This window comes from Diceros bicornis, chromosome 33, assembly GCF_020826845.1.
Source record: "Diceros bicornis minor isolate mBicDic1 chromosome 33, mDicBic1.mat.cur, whole genome shotgun sequence".
In the NCBI taxonomy this organism is placed as follows: Eukaryota; Metazoa; Chordata; class Mammalia; order Perissodactyla; family Rhinocerotidae; genus Diceros; species Diceros bicornis.
In genome coordinates, this window is record NC_080772.1 from 5,643,283 (window position 1) to 5,663,046 (window position 19,764).

The 19,764-nt window shown below is 35.4% G+C and overlaps 1 protein-coding gene across 1 annotated transcript in view; it reads right to left on the reverse strand.

The window, feature by feature from the left end:
• Nucleotides 1-19,764, reverse strand: part of PXDNL (peroxidasin like) — a gene marked incomplete at its 5' end in the record, with an annotated part of 424,640 nt that overhangs the window by 181,432 nt on the left and 223,444 nt on the right. The window contains 1 exon segment of the mRNA XM_058528993.1: nucleotides 9,465-9,536. Coding sequence (XP_058384976.1) covers nucleotides 9,465-9,536 — 72 coding nt within the window.

Consider the following 19,764-nt stretch of genomic DNA (forward strand, 5'->3'; position numbering starts at 1 on the left):
GGCTATTATAATAAAGATGCTAGAATCATTCAAGCAGTAGTCTTTGTGTGGAAATATGTTTCATTTCTTCAGGGTAAATACTTAAAAGGGAAATTGCTGTGTCTCACTCTTAATGTCTAACTTTAAAAAAAACTGCCAAACGTGTTTCAAAGGGTCTGTATCGCTTTGCGTTCCCAGCAGCAAAGTGTGAGTGACTTCCAGTTGCTCCACATTTTACCCAACACTGGGTTTTTTCAGTCTCTCTAATTTTAGCCATTCTAAAAGTTACATATTGGTACCCCATGGTGGTTTTAATTTGCATTTCCGTAATGACTAATGATGATGAACATCTTTTCATGTGCTTATTTTCTTTCGTTCTTGCCTTGTTCCCAACCTTAAGAGTAAAGTACTCAGTCTTTCACCATTGAGTATGAAGTTAGGCAAGGGCTTTTTCTAGATGTCCTCTACCAGGTTGAGGAAATTCCTGTTTATTCTTAATTTGTTGAGGGGTTTTTTATCATGAATGGGTGTTAAATTTTGCCCAATACTTTTTCTGCATATATTGAAATAATCATCTGGTTTTTCTTCTTTAATCTATTAATACGGTGAAATATATTTTAGGTTTTCAAATGTTAAACCAACCTGTATTTCTAAAATTAAACCTACTTGTGCATGATTTATTTATTATCCCTTTCAAATCATTGCTGGACTTAATTTTCTAATATTTGGTTAACAAATTTTGCATCTTTGTTAATGAGGGATAGAGGCCTGTTATATTCTTTTCTTGTAATGCTTTTGTCTGACTTTGGTGTCATAAAATGGTTGCAAGTCATAAAATGAGTTGGGAAGTGTTCCTCCTTTATTTTCTGAAAGAATTTGTACAGTATTGGATTTATTTCTTCCTTAAATGTTTGTAAGAATTCACCAGTGAACGCATCTGGACATAGAATTTTTTTTAATTAGAAATGTTTTAACTACAAATATAATTTCCTTTATATATATGTGTATATATCTAGAGTTATGCAGATTATTTCTTTGCTCTTGAGTGAAATTTATAAGTTGTATCTTTCAAAAATATTTCTTATTTCATTAAGTTGCCAAATTTATTGGCAGAAAATTGTTCATGATACACCCTTATTATCCATTTAATATTTCTATAGTATCTGTGCTAAGGCACCCCCATTCTTGATATTGGTAAATTGTGTCTTCTCCCTTTTTTCTGAGAGTTTGACTTGAGGTCTATCAATTTGATTGCTCTTCTGGAAAAGTCAGATGTTCATGTAATGACTTATCTCTATCGTGGTTCTATTTTCAACTTCTTTTATTTTAACTCATTTTTATTTCCCTCTTTCTGCTTACTTTGAATATAATTTTCTCTTTTTGTCTAGATTGTTAAGATAGAAACTTGGATCATTGATTTGAGATCTTTATTCTTTTCAAATATAAGTATTAAATTATATAAATTTTAATCTAGCCACTAATTTAGTTACATACTCAAAATTTTAATATATTGTCATTTCATTTTTATTCTGTTCAAAATATTTCCTAACTTTTCTTATGATTTCTTCTTTGAATTACTTAGTAGATCTAAATATTTGGAAGTTCAAATGATATCTTTCTATTATTATTTTCTAGTTTAATTCTGTTTTGATGAGAAAAGATATTTTGTATGATTTCAATCTTCTTAAATTTATTAAGACATTTTGTAGCCCAGAATAGAATCTATCTGGTTAATGTTCCTTGTGCGCTTGAAAATGTTGTGTATTCTTCTGGCGTAAAGTGGAATGCTCTATTAATATCAATTAGGTCAAGTTGGTTGATACTGTTACTCTGGTCTTCTATACACTAAGTGATTTTCTACTTGTTCTATCAGTTATTGACAGAGGAGTGTTGAATTTGCTTATTTCTCCTTTCAGTTCTATCAGGTTTTGGTTTCTTAATATTACAACTCTGGTGTGTTGTGCTTGCCAAGAATTTTTGATTGAATGATGAGAAACGTGAATGATGAGTTGTTGAGTGCTGGATTTTGTTGTATTCTTTTGAAGAATATTGGACTTTATTCTGGCACACAGTTATATGACCTGGGATCAGTTTGATTCTCTCAGGTTTGCTTTAACCTGTACTGCAGCAGGTCTAGAGCAGTCTTCATAATAGGACTCATTTAGCCCCTCTGTTAAGGTGACACCTTTCTGAAGACTTTATCCAGTGCTATGTAGCATGAGGTTCTTCACATTGGGTGGTAGTAGCACAAACTCTTCCCAGCCCTGTCTGGGAATTTCTGGGACGTTTTTGGCCTAGAGCTTTCCAGTGGTTCTTTTCTGCCCATGGGTAGTTTCCTCTCATACATGAGCAGATCAGTATCCAGACAAAGACTTTAGGGGAAGCTTCTGCAGGTCTCCAGGCTCTCTCTGTGCAGCATCCTGCTCTCTGGTACCCCATGCCACCAATTTCACCACACTAAGCTCCCCAAACTCCGATCTCTGTCTCATCCACAGCAAGCCTGCTAGTCTCTGGTTGTGTAAGCCCTGCCTATGCTTCCGGCTGGAAACTGCCCCCAGACAGTAAACTACGACCATCATAGAGATCACTTTATGTGTCCCTTCTCTCATGGGTCACAGCCCTTTGTTGCCTGTTGTCCAATGCCTGAAAACTGCTGTTTCATATGTTTTGTCTGGTTTTTAGTATTTTTAAAGCAGAATGTAAATCTGCTCTCTCCTACTGCATCATATTCAAAAGCAGAAATTTGTTAATAAATCAGTGAAACTCTCCCAGATGTTATACAGTCATGCGTCACTTAATGATGAGGATATATTCTGAGAAATGTGTTGTTAGGTGATTCTGTCATTGTGCCAACACCACAGAGTGTACTTATACACGCCTAGGTGGTATAGCCTACTATACACGTAGGCTATATGGTGCTAATATTACGGGACCACAGTCATATATGTAGTCCATCATTGACCAAAACGTCGTTACATGGTGTATAATGACGCATAGATGCTTTTCATACTGAGAATAAGTTACTAGTCATCATGATGGAAGGGTTATTTTAAATTAAGTCCTTGATGAAGAATCTTTACCACCATAATGGCCTATATTTTGGGCTGTAATTTATCTTGAGAAAGGAAGTTAAAAAAAAAGAGCATCCCTGAAATTCAGACACTGGCCTGGCCCTCATGGGTAGGCCATGGTATTCTCCTACTGAGCCTAATCTCACAGAATTCAAGCTCAGGCGAGGTTACCATGAGACTTGATAAAATGGGACAAAACAAGGCTAATCCTTAATTTTGTCTAATTACAGACAAATACGAGGTTACTGTGCCACCCACAGACACTAAACACCCTCTTCTCTTGGCCAAGTTGAGTGAATGCTATGTCCTTACCAATTACAGCTTTATCCTCATTCTATTCTCTCCTCTCCGTAGATAAGATTTATTAAGATACATAATCATAGACTTGTGCACCCTTTCTGACATTATCCAGTTTAGAGCAAATCCCTGCTTTCTTGTCCCCCTTAACCACCCAGCCAAAGTCCACGTTCTGTGAAATGTTCTTTCTAACACCCTCTTACTGATACTCCCTGTGACTCCTCATGGCATGTTTTCTCCTTCACTGAAATAAGTGATAAATTCAACTTGTGTAACTATAGGTACATTCCTGGTAGTCTTTGGACGAATGACATCAACAATTTGGATAAACCCCAAATGGATCTAATATAGGACTTTCATACACTGAATAAGCAAAAGAAGTTTTATCCACATATTCTTTCATTCCAGTCAAAATTTTTGGATTTTCAAAGTATCTATAAATCCAAAAGTATCAAGCTAGTTATTTCATTCCTTGTAACTTTAGATTCTTAAAGAATTTTAACTAGACTTCTGGAAAAAAATGAGATACTTTAATAAAACCTTTGAAATATTAACTTTATAATTCAGGATAATTACATGTTTAAAAAGATTACATTGTTTTAGTATTTACAGCCAGTATGGCTTATATTAAGAAATAAAATTAGAAGGTCCTTTAAAATAGCCTAGATCAAGAAAGGTCAAAGAAATTAAGTTAATGATACTTCGTATCGCTGGCTAAATTTAATTTTCGATTTTAAAAATACCCCATTTAAAATTAGCTATTTCTTTAAAGTTATGCAGAAAGTAATTACTGAAATAATAATTACAAAATAATAATTAGTATGGTAACAAATAATAGGTACTATTATTTCAGTACCTACTCTAGCCAAGTGTTTCATATATATTATCCCTAGATCTCAGAGTCAGCCTGGCAAATCACTTTTAGAATCCTCATTTAAAAAACAATAAAAGGAGGGGCCGGCCCGGTGGCGCAAGCGGTTAAGTGCGCGCGCTCCGCTGCGGCGGCCCAGGGTTCGCTGGTTCGGATCCCGGGTGCGCACCGAAGTACTGCTTGGTAAGCCATGCTGTGGCGGCGTCCCATATAAAGTGGAGGAAGATGGGCACCGATGTTAGCCCAGGGCCGTCTTCCTCAGCAAAAAAAGAGGAGGATTGGCGGATGTTAGCTCAGGGCTGATCTCCTCACAAAAAAAAAAAAAAAAACAATAAAAGGAAACTAAAGTTTAGAATTTTAAGGTGAAATGCTCAAGATCAAATAGCTAGTAGTACTGCACATTTTCAGTCAGATCAAACTTAGTTCAGTATGATTTCTTATAACTTTACGTTATCAGCAACATTACTCTGCTTCTTTCCATAATTGCAGTAGACAATACAAGACATTTATATTTAAGATATGGAGCAATACATAACAGTTTAACACAAGTATTAAAGCCTGCTGGTTATCAAATAAAGATGCTCCAGATGAAATATACCATTCAGAAATAAGTAAACATCTAAAGAAAAGGAAAAGTAAGAAATATATGCATGAAAGAGGAAATGCAGGTTAAAAATAAGGACAAAGTAAAACGGATCATATCACCTCTAATTTAATGGTTATATTAGAAACATGACTAGAAGATATCATTTTCACAAAAGAGATATTTGATGCCTATTAAGGAGGCAAGGATGAAGAAAAATTCATTGGCAAAAAATATATAATCAATGAAAATATGTTCATTGTATCAGTGGAATAAAAACAGAAATTTTAGATGAAGAAGAGTAATTGGAAGCAGGATGATTGACTAACAATCTAAGAAATATTAATCTGCTCTTTCTAAGAGCACACTAGTTACTCTTGTTCTGAAAGGTAGAAGCATTAGAGTCCTCTAAGTCATTGGTAGAGAAAAAAAATATACTTTGGAGATACCATCCTTCTTAAGCAGTGGTATTTTGCTATATATAAAAAAGACAATTATACCTAAGAAAATGGTCTTTATATTTGGCAAAATTCATTGTATCCTTACAAGTTTGTTCATTTTAATACGCATTTCCCTAATACGTGATCATTCTATCTTCCTACATGAAAATTCAGTGGTTATAATTCTTACAAATAATTAATCCTCCCTATGTTATCTACTGCCCTGATATAATCAATATAAGAACAAATTATTCTATAGAAATAACTATGCCTTATTAACACTTAAAATAACATTTGTGTTTTAGTCTACTACTTTGTTGTGTTTAATCACAAAATTTCTCTTTATGTAGCCAACATGTAGAAAATAATCTAACATAACATAAAGAGGACATTTATCCTTGAAGCAGAATGTGGTTTGACACTATTTTGTATAGTAGATCTCTAGGTTTTATTCATCTTGCATAATTGAAACTTTGTACCTTTTGATTAATAGCTCCCATTTCCCTCTCCCCCCAGCTCCTGGCAAGCACTATTCTCCTCTGTGCTTCTATGAGTTTGACTATTTCAGATTCATCTTATAAGTGGTATCATGTAGTATTTGTCCTTCTGTGTCTGGCTTATTTCACTTAACATAATGTCCTCCAGATTCATTCATGTTGTCGCAAATAGCAGGATTTCCTTCTTTTTAAGCCAGAATAAATTAATTATATGTATGTACCACATTTTCTTTATCCATCCATCTGTTGATGGACAGTTACATTGTTTGTATGTCTTGTCTGTTGTGAATAATGCTGCAATGAACCTGGGATTGGAGGTATCTTTTTGAGATCCTGATTTCAATTCCTTTAGATATAGTCTTAGAAGTGGGATTGCCGGATTATTTTTAATTTTTGTTCTATTTTTAATTTTTTGAGGAATTTCCATACTGTTTTCCATAGTGGCTGCACCAATTTACATTCCACCAACAGTGCACAAGGGGTTCCCTTTCCTCCACATCCTCACCAACACTTATTATTATTTTTTTTTTTTAATTATAGCCATCCTAACTGGTGAGAGGAGACTTCTCATTGTGGTTTTAGTTTGCATTTTCTTGATGATTAGTGATGTAGAGCATGTTTTTGTATACCTGTTGGCCATTTGTATGTCTTCTTTGGGAAAATATTTATTCAAGTCTTTTGCCCATTTTTTTGATTGGGTTATTTGTTTGGCTGTTGAATTGTAGGAGTCCCCTATAAATTTTGAATTTATCAGATATACGTTTGCAAATATTTTCTCCCCTTCCATATGTTGCCTTTTCATTTTGTTGATGGTTTCCTTTGCTGTGCAGAAGATTTTTAATTTGATACAGCTCCAATTGTCTATTTTTGCTTCTTTTGCCTGTGCTTTTGGTGTCATATCCAAGAAATCATTGCCAAGACCAATGTCAAGAAGATTTCCTTTGTTTTCTTCTAGTAGTTTTACGATTTCAGGACTTAATATTGTTTTTTATTCTTAAAAATTTGCTAAGAGGTTGAATCTTATGTTAGGTGTTCTTATCAATAATGATACTAATAACAAACAAAGAGAGAGAGAGGAAACTTTTGGAGGTGATGGATATGTTTATGGCATAGATTGTGGTGATGGTTTCATGGGTGTATACTTATCTCCAAACTTATCAAGTTGTATACATTAAATATGCACAGGCTTTTGTTTGTCAATCATGCCTCAATAAAGTGGTTTTAAAAAAGTATGTAGTTTGTCAAATTATAAATTGACAAAAAGATCAAAAAGAGAATTAGGCTAACAAATCCTTCTTCAATATCCCTTCCTCACTTCCCATCCCCACTTTTTTGGATCAAAAATTGTATTATGAAGACTGTAGGAAAATGGAAAAGTATATTTTTATACTGATTGTGAACAATCACGTCAGTAGCAGAATTGGTATCACAATGCCCTACCATTTTTGAGACTATGCAAACATCTACCATGTGTCCCCACCTTCCTCAAGAAGAAATTTAATCCAAAAAGGATTTTGTACAATAAGAATCATTAAAAGGAAGACAATGTAAACAAATCTTAAAGAAAAAATATCTTAGGCACCTCAAGTTCTACTTTCGTTTTGTAGACATATATTGAAATAAAATTGGCTTTAAGAGCTATGATTAAAATCATGAAAATTCCAAGGATTAGAGATTACATTTTTGGATACCAGAAATCCTCTTTGAATAGTGATTCACAACAGCATGGAATCATGCTTTAAAAATAGAAAGTAGGGGCCGGCCCGGTGGCGCAAGCGGTTAAGTGCGCGCGCTCCGCTGCGGCGGCCCGGGGTTCGCTGGTTCGGATCCCGGGCACGCACCGACGCACTACTTGGTAAGCCATGCTGTGGCGGCGTCCCATATAAAGTGGAGGAAGATAGGCACAGATGTTAGCCCAGGGCCGTCTTCCTCAGCAAAAAAAAAAAAAAAGAGGAGGATTAGCGGATGTTAGCTCAGGGCTGATCTCCTCACAAAAAAAAAAAAAAAAAAAAAATCATAAAAAAAAAAATAGAAAGTAGAAATGCCTGTTTCCATGGCTTTAAACATTAGCATTACTCAATATTAGTAAGACTAGTAATTATTATCAGAATATAAAGCATTTACTGATGAGAATTATTTCTATTTTAAATGGAAATTAAAACTTTTCATATGCTAATTTTTTATAAACCATCTGTAAATATATTTGATTAAAAACACATAACAGAGATAAGGGTTTTGTTTGCTATTGTTGTTACTAAAGAATTTATAATTAATTGGTTTTTGTGATGATTCTGCAATATAGTAAAAATTACCTAAAACATTACACAATTTAAAATAATAAAGGAAAAGATGAAGAAACACACTTTGTCACAGGGATGACTCATTAGTCATGTAAAAGAAAATTAATAAGAGGAGAAGTAGACAGAAGCAATGACAATTTTTAAAAATATATTTGATTGATTGATCATATTTTGTTACAATAACCTAACACTTTGGCCTTCTAGGAAAAAAAGAAATCCAGGTTTTTTGGATTGTTACAGAAGCATATTTATTATAAAAATGAATACAAATAGTTGTTTTGAAATTAAGAAGCCACATTGAAGATAGAAAGTTGAGGGTTAAAGGCTTCTGGTATTTAAGAGTCCTATTAAACTTTTTTTTTTATAATTTTATTTATTTATTTTTTTCCCCCCCAAAGCCCCAGCAGATAGTTGTATGCCATAGCTGCACATCTTTCCAGTCGCTGTACGTGGGACGCGGCCTCAGCATGGCCGGAGAAGCGGCGGGTCGGTGCGCGCCGGGGATCCGAACCCGGGCCGCCAGCAGCGGAGCACGCGCACTTAACCGCTAAGCCACGGGGCCGGCCCTAGAGTCCTATTAATTAAAGACCAAAGAGCATTCTACAGATCTAAGCTTAAAAAGTATCCCATAGTTTGTCATCAATGGGAGAAAATCTCTTCAAATATCTAATTAGTATTATGTCACAGACACTGATAATTGAGAGAAATCTCTGAATAAAACATCAAATTGTAGTTTAGTAGCAGTGTAACTACTTTTTCATATTGAGGAACTCGTATTTCACACTGAAATTCTGACAAGCGAATCTAAGGTTTATAGGATTTCAAACTTATTTTGAAACCAGCAGTCAGGTGTCAAATGCTGAAAAGTGCATAAGGTAGAAGTCAGGAGGTCTGGGTTGTAATAATAATGCCACAGACTTTAACCCGAGGCAAGTCCTTTAATTAACATTGGATTTGGTTTTATCATTTGTAAAACGAGAGGTTAAGTCTCATGTTCTGGGAGTTCCTATATCACTTAAGTGTCTATGAGCTTGTTTCATAAATTAATAATAATCACATCTATCAATTACCATCTATAAAATGCCTATTTGTGTCAAGTGATAAACCAGTCTCTTTGCATGTAATATCTCAATCCTCACGCAGAAATATCTTCATTTCAGAGATTTAGAAACAGGCTCGGGGGGCAACTTGCCCAACGGTGCACAACCGATAAGTGCAGCAGCTGGGACTCCAGCTGAGCTCTGTCTGCCTCCTCTCATCTGGATCAGATGTTCCTGTTTTCATCCAGCTGATGACAGAATATTCAGTCATTCAAGCTGCATGACAAAGCTGAAACTAATTGTTCAACTATCACATAATGGCATTAAAAAACTTCTATTTGAACCATAACCATCAGTGATTCAATAAGCAAGTTTTTATTACTTACAGCTGTTCCAAGGATATGAGTCCTTTAAATGTTTGCTTATCAAGTGCATGAATTCCATTCTTGTACAGGTACCTGGAAAACACATAAAATCCTATTAAACCATAAATTAGTATAGATACCACATCTCTTAGATCAGGACTTTTTAAACTGCGGTGTGGATCTAAGGAGCTTTGGGATGTTAATAGATTCCCTAAAAATATGTGGAAACTTTGATTTCATTCAAACAAGTTCAGTCATCTGGGTGAGAAAGTTCCAAGGCTCTCATCAGATTCTCAAAGGGATCCTTGATTCAAAATATTAAGAATCACTGCCTTAGACTCTAAAATTTCGTGATTGTGGAAAAATTCTGATTAATGATGTCTTATGTACTGACTAGCAACTTCTCTAAGCAAAAGAAAAGTTTGACTATAACAATTTTTAAAAATCCATTCTATCAATATATTGAATCAGGAGTTACATTTGCAAGGCTGGCAAATATCACCATAGGACTCATCAGAAGGGAGATAAAAACATATTAACAGATCCACAAGACGTATTTGGGTTTTCCCACGGCTGCTGTGAATATCTACAGGACAGGATACTGTAAACAGATTTAAAAATACGATGATATAACTAATCTGACCAAAAGATTTAATGGAAACAACTTATGCAACATATGAACACTTTCTATGTCCTATTCTCTTCAGCATAGGATGGCGAAGTTATTTCATCTCTAAATCCCTATGGCTTTTGTGAATGTCATAAAAGTGAAACTCCGGATCTTTTCTACCTATGCCTCCGGGCTTGAGGCAATCAGAATTCCTGCAACTTCCATCAAGTTCCTTTGGAATGTGACTTCGCATAGGCTATATTCAGAGTTATTGTGGGTGCATCAGAATCACCTGGTAGTTTGTTAAAAACATCAATTCCCGAGCACACCCAGAAACCTACTCAATCCAGTTCTCTTGGGATAAGGCATAGGAAACTGCATGTTTAACAAGTTCCCCAGGTGATTCTGATGCCGTCCATCTGCAGATGACTAGAAACCATAGCAGTCCCAATTCCAACTGAAATGAGGGAAGGACTGCTTTCTAAACCTTGTTAGTGAAGCTTTGGAATTTCCAAACTACTTTCTCTTCCCACAGATTAGAACTCCCATAAGTTTCTCAGAGCAGTAATGACTGGTGGGGATTTATGTCTAACTGCAGATATTTTCCTCAGCATTATTTGACACTATGGAAGATCTTGCTTTGACCCAAAGTCTCAAAAATATAGCTACATGTTAGGATGGCAAGAAAAAGAATTTTCTAGAACTAAGTTTCTTCAAATAGGTTGTAAGGAGCATCGAGCTGTGGTCTCAAAACCAGTGGCAGTTCTCAACTGTGGATGTATGTGAATCAGTGTACAGGTATGTGAGTCAATAGCACTTCTAAGACATCATCTTGAGCTCTTCCTCAGGCCTTATACTGATATCTGAGACTCTGACTTCACAAACTCTGATTTAATGAGTCTGGCATGTGGATTGAGACTGGGAGGGTTCAAAACTCCACAGGTGATAACAATATGCAGCCAAGTTGAAAACCGCTATTCCAGGGGTACAGACCAGGTACAAGTATTTTGTAAACATATTCCAGAGGATTCAGATACACCTCCTCGGTAAGGAATCTCAGACTATTAGAATGTCAAGGAACCACATTACTTTGAAGGTATCATATCTTGAGGCATAAAAAAATTGGCCCAATTTCTATATAGATGTGTATAGAGACGTCAAAAGGTTTTTTAAAATTATTGTTATATTTAAATAATGATGAATTGCTTCATAAAGATTAAACTAAACTACCATATATTCATTGAGGACTCTCAAAACTGAAAACTGCTCATAATATTTTATCTCATATATACAGATTCATTTTAGACTTATTTTATTGAAAATGATTTAGAAAGAGTGACCAGATAATAGGGAAAAAAGAAGCAAATAGAACTTCTGTAGATACAGCCACGCATGTTGATTAAATCAACAAAATAAGAATTCAAGAGATACTGCTACTTACGTTAACACCAGTAAGTTAGAGAATCTCCAGTCTCCTGTGGGATAATGGTGACCACCTGAATTCAAATCTCTCCACACGTCCTTAAAAACCATACAGCTCAATGAAGAGGAGAAAACAAACCAGCCAGAACACAGCCTATGCTACGACTATGAGGAAGAGAATATTGGTAACGTCATGCGCGTTTAAGTGGGGGAAAGACTGAAACCAGCGAGGCCAGCTCCAGAGACTACTCCGCAGGAGAGTCAGGCGGGATTTCACAGACCAGGGGGACGGGCGGAGCAGGAGGAACAGGCAAAACTGATAGTACACCCCGATGGAAACCTGTCCGCGCCTGGGGCTCAGAGTCCCAGTTCTGGGAGTTGAAAGAAAGGGGCTGGCAAAGTGAATAGGAGGAGACACCTTACAAGGGCACACTGTCTGGTGGAGGACTGGTATTAAAGGGAAAGAAGAGAGCAAGAAGCCAAAGTTGAGGGTCCTACAGAAATAAGATAGTATCATAGAATCTAAAGACACATCAAAAAAGACTGTTAAGGAAATTGTGCTTCACTATGTCAGCAGAAGGGTGTGATCTTGAATTAAGAAACAAAATAAACCATCCAAAGCCGCCTTCTCCACTCTGTATTTAGTCACCTGTTATTCAAATCAAATATTAATATCTAAATGAGAAAAATTGCATAAGAAAACAATAAACTAATCTTACCTATGAATAGCAATGAAAAATTAATAAAAATATTAGCAAACTAAATTCACCATTTAAGAGCTCCGTGCAATATTATAATTATCTTCTTAAATACTGAAAAAATACACGCTGATGGCTGCTTTTCTTTCCAGATGCCCTGATAGAATGCCTGGAAATTGCAAAAGAGTCAATGTCAGGGCCGGCCCCGTGACTTAGCGGTTAAGAGCGCACGCTCCGCTACTGGCGGCCCCCGTTCGGAACCCAGGGCGCACACCGAGGCACCCACCGCTTCTCCAGCCACGCTGCGGCCGCGTCCCACATACAGCAACTAGAAGGATGTGCAATTATGACATACAACTATCTACTGGGGCTTTGGGGAGAAAAAGGGGGAAAAAAAAAAGGAGGAGGATTGGCAATAGATGTTAGCTCAGAGCCGGTCTTCCTCAGCAAAAAGAGGAGGATTAGCACGGATGTTAGCTCAGGGCTGATCTTCCTCACAAAAAAAAAAAAAAAAGAATCAATGTCAAAATTATTACAAACAATTAGGAGAATTTAGTAAGATTGCAAAATACGAAATCAACGTATAATATCAATGGCCTTTGCATATACAGAATAAAACCAACTAGAAGATATAAGAGAATACTCCACATATAATAGTAAAAAAAAAACCTAGAAGTACTCAAACTTACATAAGAAGAAATAAAACAAATGGAAACACATTTTGGATAAGTGTCTCAAAACCAAAATATACCATTTTCCCTAGTTAATATGTACATTTAATACGATTCCAATAAAAGCACCGACACATTTTTGTAGAGGTTTATTGGTTGTTTCTAAAGTTCATATGGAAACATAAATAAGCAAGAATAGCTAGATGCACTCTAATAAAGAGGAGCAGAGAGAGACAAGCCATAACATGTATTTAAAACACTTAATAAAGCCTCTATAATTAAACCAGTGTGGTGTTGGCACATGAACAGTCCAATGGAAAAAATAAACAAGATTCAGGAGTAGAACTAACTACATATGTAAATTTAGTGTATAATACAGGTTTATTTTCAAATAATTGGTGTTGAGAAAACAATGTGAATTCTTTTGTTTAATGAGACGGGGAGGGGCCGGCCCTGTGGCGCAAGTGGTTAAGTGTGAGCTCTCTGCTGGGGCAGCCCAGGGTTCGCCAGTTCGGATCCTGGGCTCGCACCAATGCACTGCTTGGCAAGCCGTGCTGTGGTGGCGTCCCATATAAAGTAGAGGAAGATGGACGTGGATGTTAGCCCAGGGCCAGTCTTCCTCGGCAACAAAAGAGGAGGATGGGCAGATGTTAGCACAGGGCTGATCTCCTCACAAAAAAAAAAAAATGAGATGGGGAAAAACCTACCTATGACTCAAAACTCAGAAACAATACAAAACTGATAAATTTTTTAAAAAATGATAAAAATTTACATGGCAAAAAATTGTATATACAAGTCAAACAAATAAAGGAAAAATATCAAGAACTAATACCACAGAGAGATTAAAATTTGAGAAGAAAAACAAAAACTCAGTTGTAAAATGGGCAAAAGCTGTGACCAGACAGTACACATTTTAAAGATATAAAAATGACTCAAACACATGAAAAGATATTAACGTATACTCATAATAGGAGCAATGCAAATTAAAACTATACCAAGATATCTTTTCTAACCTATCAGCTTGAGGAAAAAAGTCCTAAATCCTGTCAACATACTCTGTTGTGGGATGGTGGGAACAGGCACTCTTGTGCATTGCCAGTGAGAATGCAAAATGGCACATTCTTAGGGAAGTTGGCAATATACAAAAGAATTAAATATACGTTTACTTTTAGACATAGTAATCTCATTTCTAGAACTAAAGATATTCCTCTACAGATAAAAACAGCAATGCACAAGATTATTTGATAATTTCTTACAATGGCAAATTACTGAAAACCACTCAAATGTTTATCAGTAGGATCTAACTGATAAACTATGATACAGTCACACAATGGAGTACAATGAAGCCATAAAAAATGAGAGAAAGGGCTGTCAACAAGTCTTCTCCGGCTATATTTTTTAATGCAATTTAACTTTTTAACCATGTTAATAATTAACATATTCAAATATAAGATTAAATAAAAAATAAAGAGCAGAGTTAGAATGGGACAAAAATAGAAAAGTAATAGACTTTACTGCATACAAAATTGATAATATAAAAACACAGAGAGGGGCCAGCCGGTGGCACAACAGTTAAGTGCGCGTGCTCTTGGATCCCAGGCATGCACCAACGCACCGCTTGTCAAGCCATGCTGTGGCGGCGTCCCATATAAAGTGGAGGAAGATGGGGATGGTTGTTAGCCCAGGGCCAATCTTCCTCAGCAAAAAAAACAGGAGGATTGGCATCAGATGTTAGCCCAGGGCTGATCTTCCTCACACACACACACAAAAAAAAAAACACAGAGAAAATCATTTATTTCAAGAAAGTTTGAGCCGAGTGCTCCAACTCTTTACACTCTAAATAGAACATTTTCTATGGGAAAAAATGGACATAAAAAGAAATCTTAAACTTAGTATGTTTAATTTTATTAGCTCTATGGCTATTTTAAATGAAAAAATATTTATTGTAAGATAAAATAAATTAGCACCAAGATTTTGAAGTACCAAGATATTATGTACCAAGATAATCACTCTAAGAAAAATTACATACAAATGTTGAAAAGAGAAAGTAAGAAAAATCAGTCTTCAAGATCCTGATCTCAATCCCTCTGGCTATACAGCCAACAGGAGGATAGCTGGATCCTATGGTAGGAGGTACATACCATTTTTTGAGGTACCTCCATACTGTTTTCCATAGTGGCTGTACCAGTTTGTTGATACTAAGTTTGAATTGAAAATATAAAGTCACAATTTAAAAAACCATTTCTTAGTTTTGTCCCCTGAAAGATCCTGCAGTTATTTACCTGCTACTCAAATAAAGACACCTGATATTCAGATCCTGTTTTCAAATGTTATTTTCCACTGGAACATATCAGGCCTTTGAATAAATGGCTGCTTCCAGCTCTGGGGCAGCAAAAGTAGATAACGTACCATGCTTGACAGAAAGCAATAAAAGAAGAGCTCAAAGTTTAGTGGGATCATGTCAACAGAACAAAGGAGTGAGCCTGAAGGGTCTCTCACTGGCTAGCATACAAGCAAGCAATTGACTTTTGTATATTAACCTTGAATCTTGCAACCTTGCTGTAATTGCTTATTAGTTGCAGGAGTTTTTTGTTGTTGCTGTTTCTTTGGAATTTTCTACACAGATAATCATGTTATCCAAGAACAAAGACAATTTTATCTCTTCCTGCGCAATCTATAAACCTTGTATTATTTCCTTTTCTGTCTAAATTGCATTAGCTGGGACTTCCAGTATGATGGTGAGCAGTGGTGGGAGGGGCGTTATTGATGTGGTAGATTACAATAATTGATTTTCAAATGTTGAGCCAGCCTTGCATACCTGAGACAAATCTCGCCTGGTTGGGGTGTACATTGCTGGATTTGATTAACTAATATTTTGTTCAATATTTTTGCATGTATGTTTATGAGAGATATTGGTCTGTAGTTTCCCTTTCTTGTACTGTCTTCATCTGGTTTTGGTATTAGGGTAATGCTGGCCTCATAGGATGAGTAAGGGAGTATTCCCTCTGCTTCTATTTTATGGAAGAAATTGTAGAAAATTGGTATCATATCTTCTTTAAATGTTTGGTTTAACAGATTATTTCTCCTTGTGTAAGTTTTGGTAGATTGTGTCTTTCAAGGATTTGATTCATTTCATCTAAGTTATCAAATTTGTTACCATAGAGTTGTTCACAATAATCCTTTATTATCCATCTTAATGCCCATATGATTAGTAGGGATGGTTCCATGTTCATTTATGATATCAGTAATATGTGTCTTGTCTCTTTTTTTCTTGGTTATCCTGGCTAGAAGTTTATCAACTTTATTGATCTTTGCATAGGATAAGCATTTGGTTTTCTCTACTGTTTTCCCATTTTCAATTTCATTGATTTCTGCTCCAATTATTATTATTTCTTTTCTTCTGCTTACTTTAAGTTTATATTGCTCTTCTTTCTTTAGTTTTCTAGGGTGGAAGCTTAGATCATTGACCTTAGCTCTTTCTCCTTTTCTAAAATATGCATTCAATGCTACAAATTTCCCTCTAAGCACTGCTTTCACTGCATTCCACAAATTTTGATAATTTGTGTTTTCATTTTCATTCAGTTCAAAATATTTTTAAAATCTCTTAAGACTTTGAACTATGTCTTATTTAGGAGTTTGTTGTTTCCCCTTCAAATATTTTTGGATATTCCAGCTGTCTTTCTGTTAATGATTTCTGGTTTAAATTCACTGTTGTCTGAGAATATACTTTGAATGATTTCTATTATTTTAAATTTGTTGAGGTGTGTTTTATGGCCTAAAATGTAGTCTGTCCTGGTGAATGTATCATGTGAGCTTGAGAAGAATGTATATTCTGCTGTTGTTGGATGAGTGTTCCATAGATGTCAATTAGATACAGTTGATTGATTGATGCTGTTTGTTCAGTTATGTCCTTCCTGATTTCTGGCTTCTGGATCTGTAGAGACTTACAGAGGAATGCTGAAGTCTCCAACTATAATCGTGGATTAGCCTATTTCTCCTTTCAGTTCTATCAGTTTTTGCCTCAAAATAGGATGCTCTACTGTCAGGTGCAAATACAATCAAGATTGTTACATCTTTTTGGAGAATCAACCTCCTTTATCATTATGTAATGACCCTCTTTATCCCTTACAATTCTCCTTGTTCTGAAGTCCGCTTTACCTGAAATTGATATAGTTACTCTAGTTGTCTTTTAATATGTGTTAGCATGGTATATCTCTCCCTCCATCACTTTACTTTTAATCAAAATGTGTGCTATGTTTAAAGTGGGTTTCTTATAGACAACATAAGCTGGTTCTTTTTTTAAAATCTATTCAAACAATGTCTTCCTTTTAATTGCTATATTTAGACCATTCACATAAGTGATTAATGATATAGTTGTATTAACATCTACCACATAAGTAACTATTTTCTATTTGTTAAAAATATGTATCAGGTAATAGGAACGGGTACTAAGGAATGGATGCAACTTATTTCCTTGTGGTTGAGTAAAAATGTATTATGCATAAAAATATATCAGATGTGTTGAAAATTTTAATTAGTTTGGAGGGTATATAGGTATTCAACTACTTTTATGTTGCTTATAAATTTTCAAATTAAAATTTTGAAAGAAAATAGAAAATGTTAGGATGTTCATGACATAAAATTAGACGCGCATTTTAGTCCTTTCAAGAATTTTATGATGCAGACGCAGAAATACACACGTTTTTAAGCAAACATGAAAATTTTATGTGCCTCTGTGAAGACAAATAAACTTTTTCTTTACTTAAAAGTAAGACAACTTAGTATTAATTATTAAACTGTCAAGGAAGGACTAGGAATTATTCCAAAATGAGAAATGCTATCTAAAAGTAACATTAACTTCAAAATTTTTGGACTAATGAGTATATTTATGAGATTGTTTTTATTATCATATGTATTAATCATAACTTTTTCAAACCAATGAACTATTTTAGACATTTTTAAAAGAAGATTATCCTATTTAAGTAAGATATATAGGTCCAAAATCAAAGTAATTGCTCCAGTAAAACTGAAAACTAATTTAATTCTCTAAAGCCATATTTTTCTCCAATAATAAATCAGAAATATACCATCATAAAATCTCTCCAAAGGGCTTGACTTGAGACAATTTCACTAAAAAGGAGTTAAGATATTTGCCCAGTAATTAGTGTGTTTTGATGCTTTACAGAAAATGGCACAATTTGTTCTATGTGCTTTTACTGCCCAGCATCCATCTGTCTGCCTCCTTCTAGCAGCAGCACCAAAAAGCCATGTGGTGGCTTTGGTGAAACCAACCTGCCCATGTCTTAGTTAGGTTGCTTCCACTCAGCTCCAGGGGTGTAAGTCAGCGACTCATTCCATTCTTCTGGACACAGCGACTGGCTCAGGGAAGGACAGGAGGCAGTGAAATACGAGGAAACGTTTCTGGCCTTCTCATATATCAAGAAAGTTTTGTCTGTCTTCCTCATGAGTCAGCAGAAGTTGACTTCCTCACTCTTTTCGCTGTGTAAGGTGGTATGAAGTGTCCGTCACAGAAATTACGCTAACTCAAGGATGAAACGTGAAGCTGCCAGGGTCCACCAGGTAGTGTTTAAGGATGAACTAAACTTAAGAGGCAGCTGACTTGAGAGATGCAGAGTAGCTAAACTCAGTGTAATACTTTTAGCCATTGGAACAAACCAGGCTGATGCTAGCATTGCCTCTGCAATATTTATGCCTATCTGGGCAGTTCCATTGTTTGTTTGTTTTGGTCTATTTCAGCCAAGAGAATCTGAACTGACTTATCTTTACAAAAAAAAAAAAAAAGAAGAAAGAAACAAAAATGAAAGGAAAAGAAAAAGAAAATCTTCATTTTTTTCTTCTATCATTGCCTCCTCATCCTCTTCATCTCTGAATTCTTCACAGTAATGTCTTCAGCAACAGGAAAACCCAACCTGAAGCTTTTGATTTTTAAAAATTACCACCACAAGAAGCCATTTCCTGTCCCTGTCCCTGCTATTCAAATACGTTTTTCTACTAACAATGGTGGATACTCATACTATAATATCACATTTTACTCATTAAGTAATTCTAATACTCAAACTAGAGTTACAGTAGTCCCCACTTACCCGTGGTTTTGCTTTTGGTGGTTTCAGTTACCTGCAGTCAATCAGATCTGAAAATATTAAATGAGAAATTCCAGAAATAAACAATTTATAAGTTTTAAATTGTGCAACATTCTGAAGAGTCTGATGAAATTTCATGCCATCCAGCTCCATCTTGCCCAGGATGTGAATCATCCCTTTGTCTATGGAATCATCTTGGAATCACCACCCCCCCGCCCACACTGTATACACTACCCACCCGTTAACCACTTTGTATCTGTCTAGGTTTTCAGATCGACTATCACGTTATTGCAGTGCTTGTGTTAAAGCAACCCTTATTTTATGTAATAATGACCCCAAAACGCAACAGTAGTGATGCTGACAATTCAAATATGCCAAACAGAAACTGGAAAGTGCTTCCTTAAAGTGAAAGGGTGAAAGTTCTCAACTTAATAAGGAAAGAAAAAAGATAGTATGTTGAGATTGTTAAGACTATGGTAACTTTTATTATAGTACATTGTCATAATTGTTCTATATTATTATTGGTTGTTGCTAATCTCTTACTGTGCCTAATTTATAAATTAAATTTATAAGTTATCATAGGTATGTATGTACAGGAAAAAATATAGTATCTATAGGGTTTAGTATCATCCACAGTTTCAGGCATCCACTGGGGGTCTTGGGACACATCCTCCATGGATAAGGAGGAACCACTGTAATGAGAGTCAAGTAGTATGTTTGCTTTATAACTGAAACAAGTGACACATCTGTAATAGTCTTTAAATGGAAAAAGTTCATGATGAAGATATTTCTATTCTTATTATATTTGGGGACAAACTA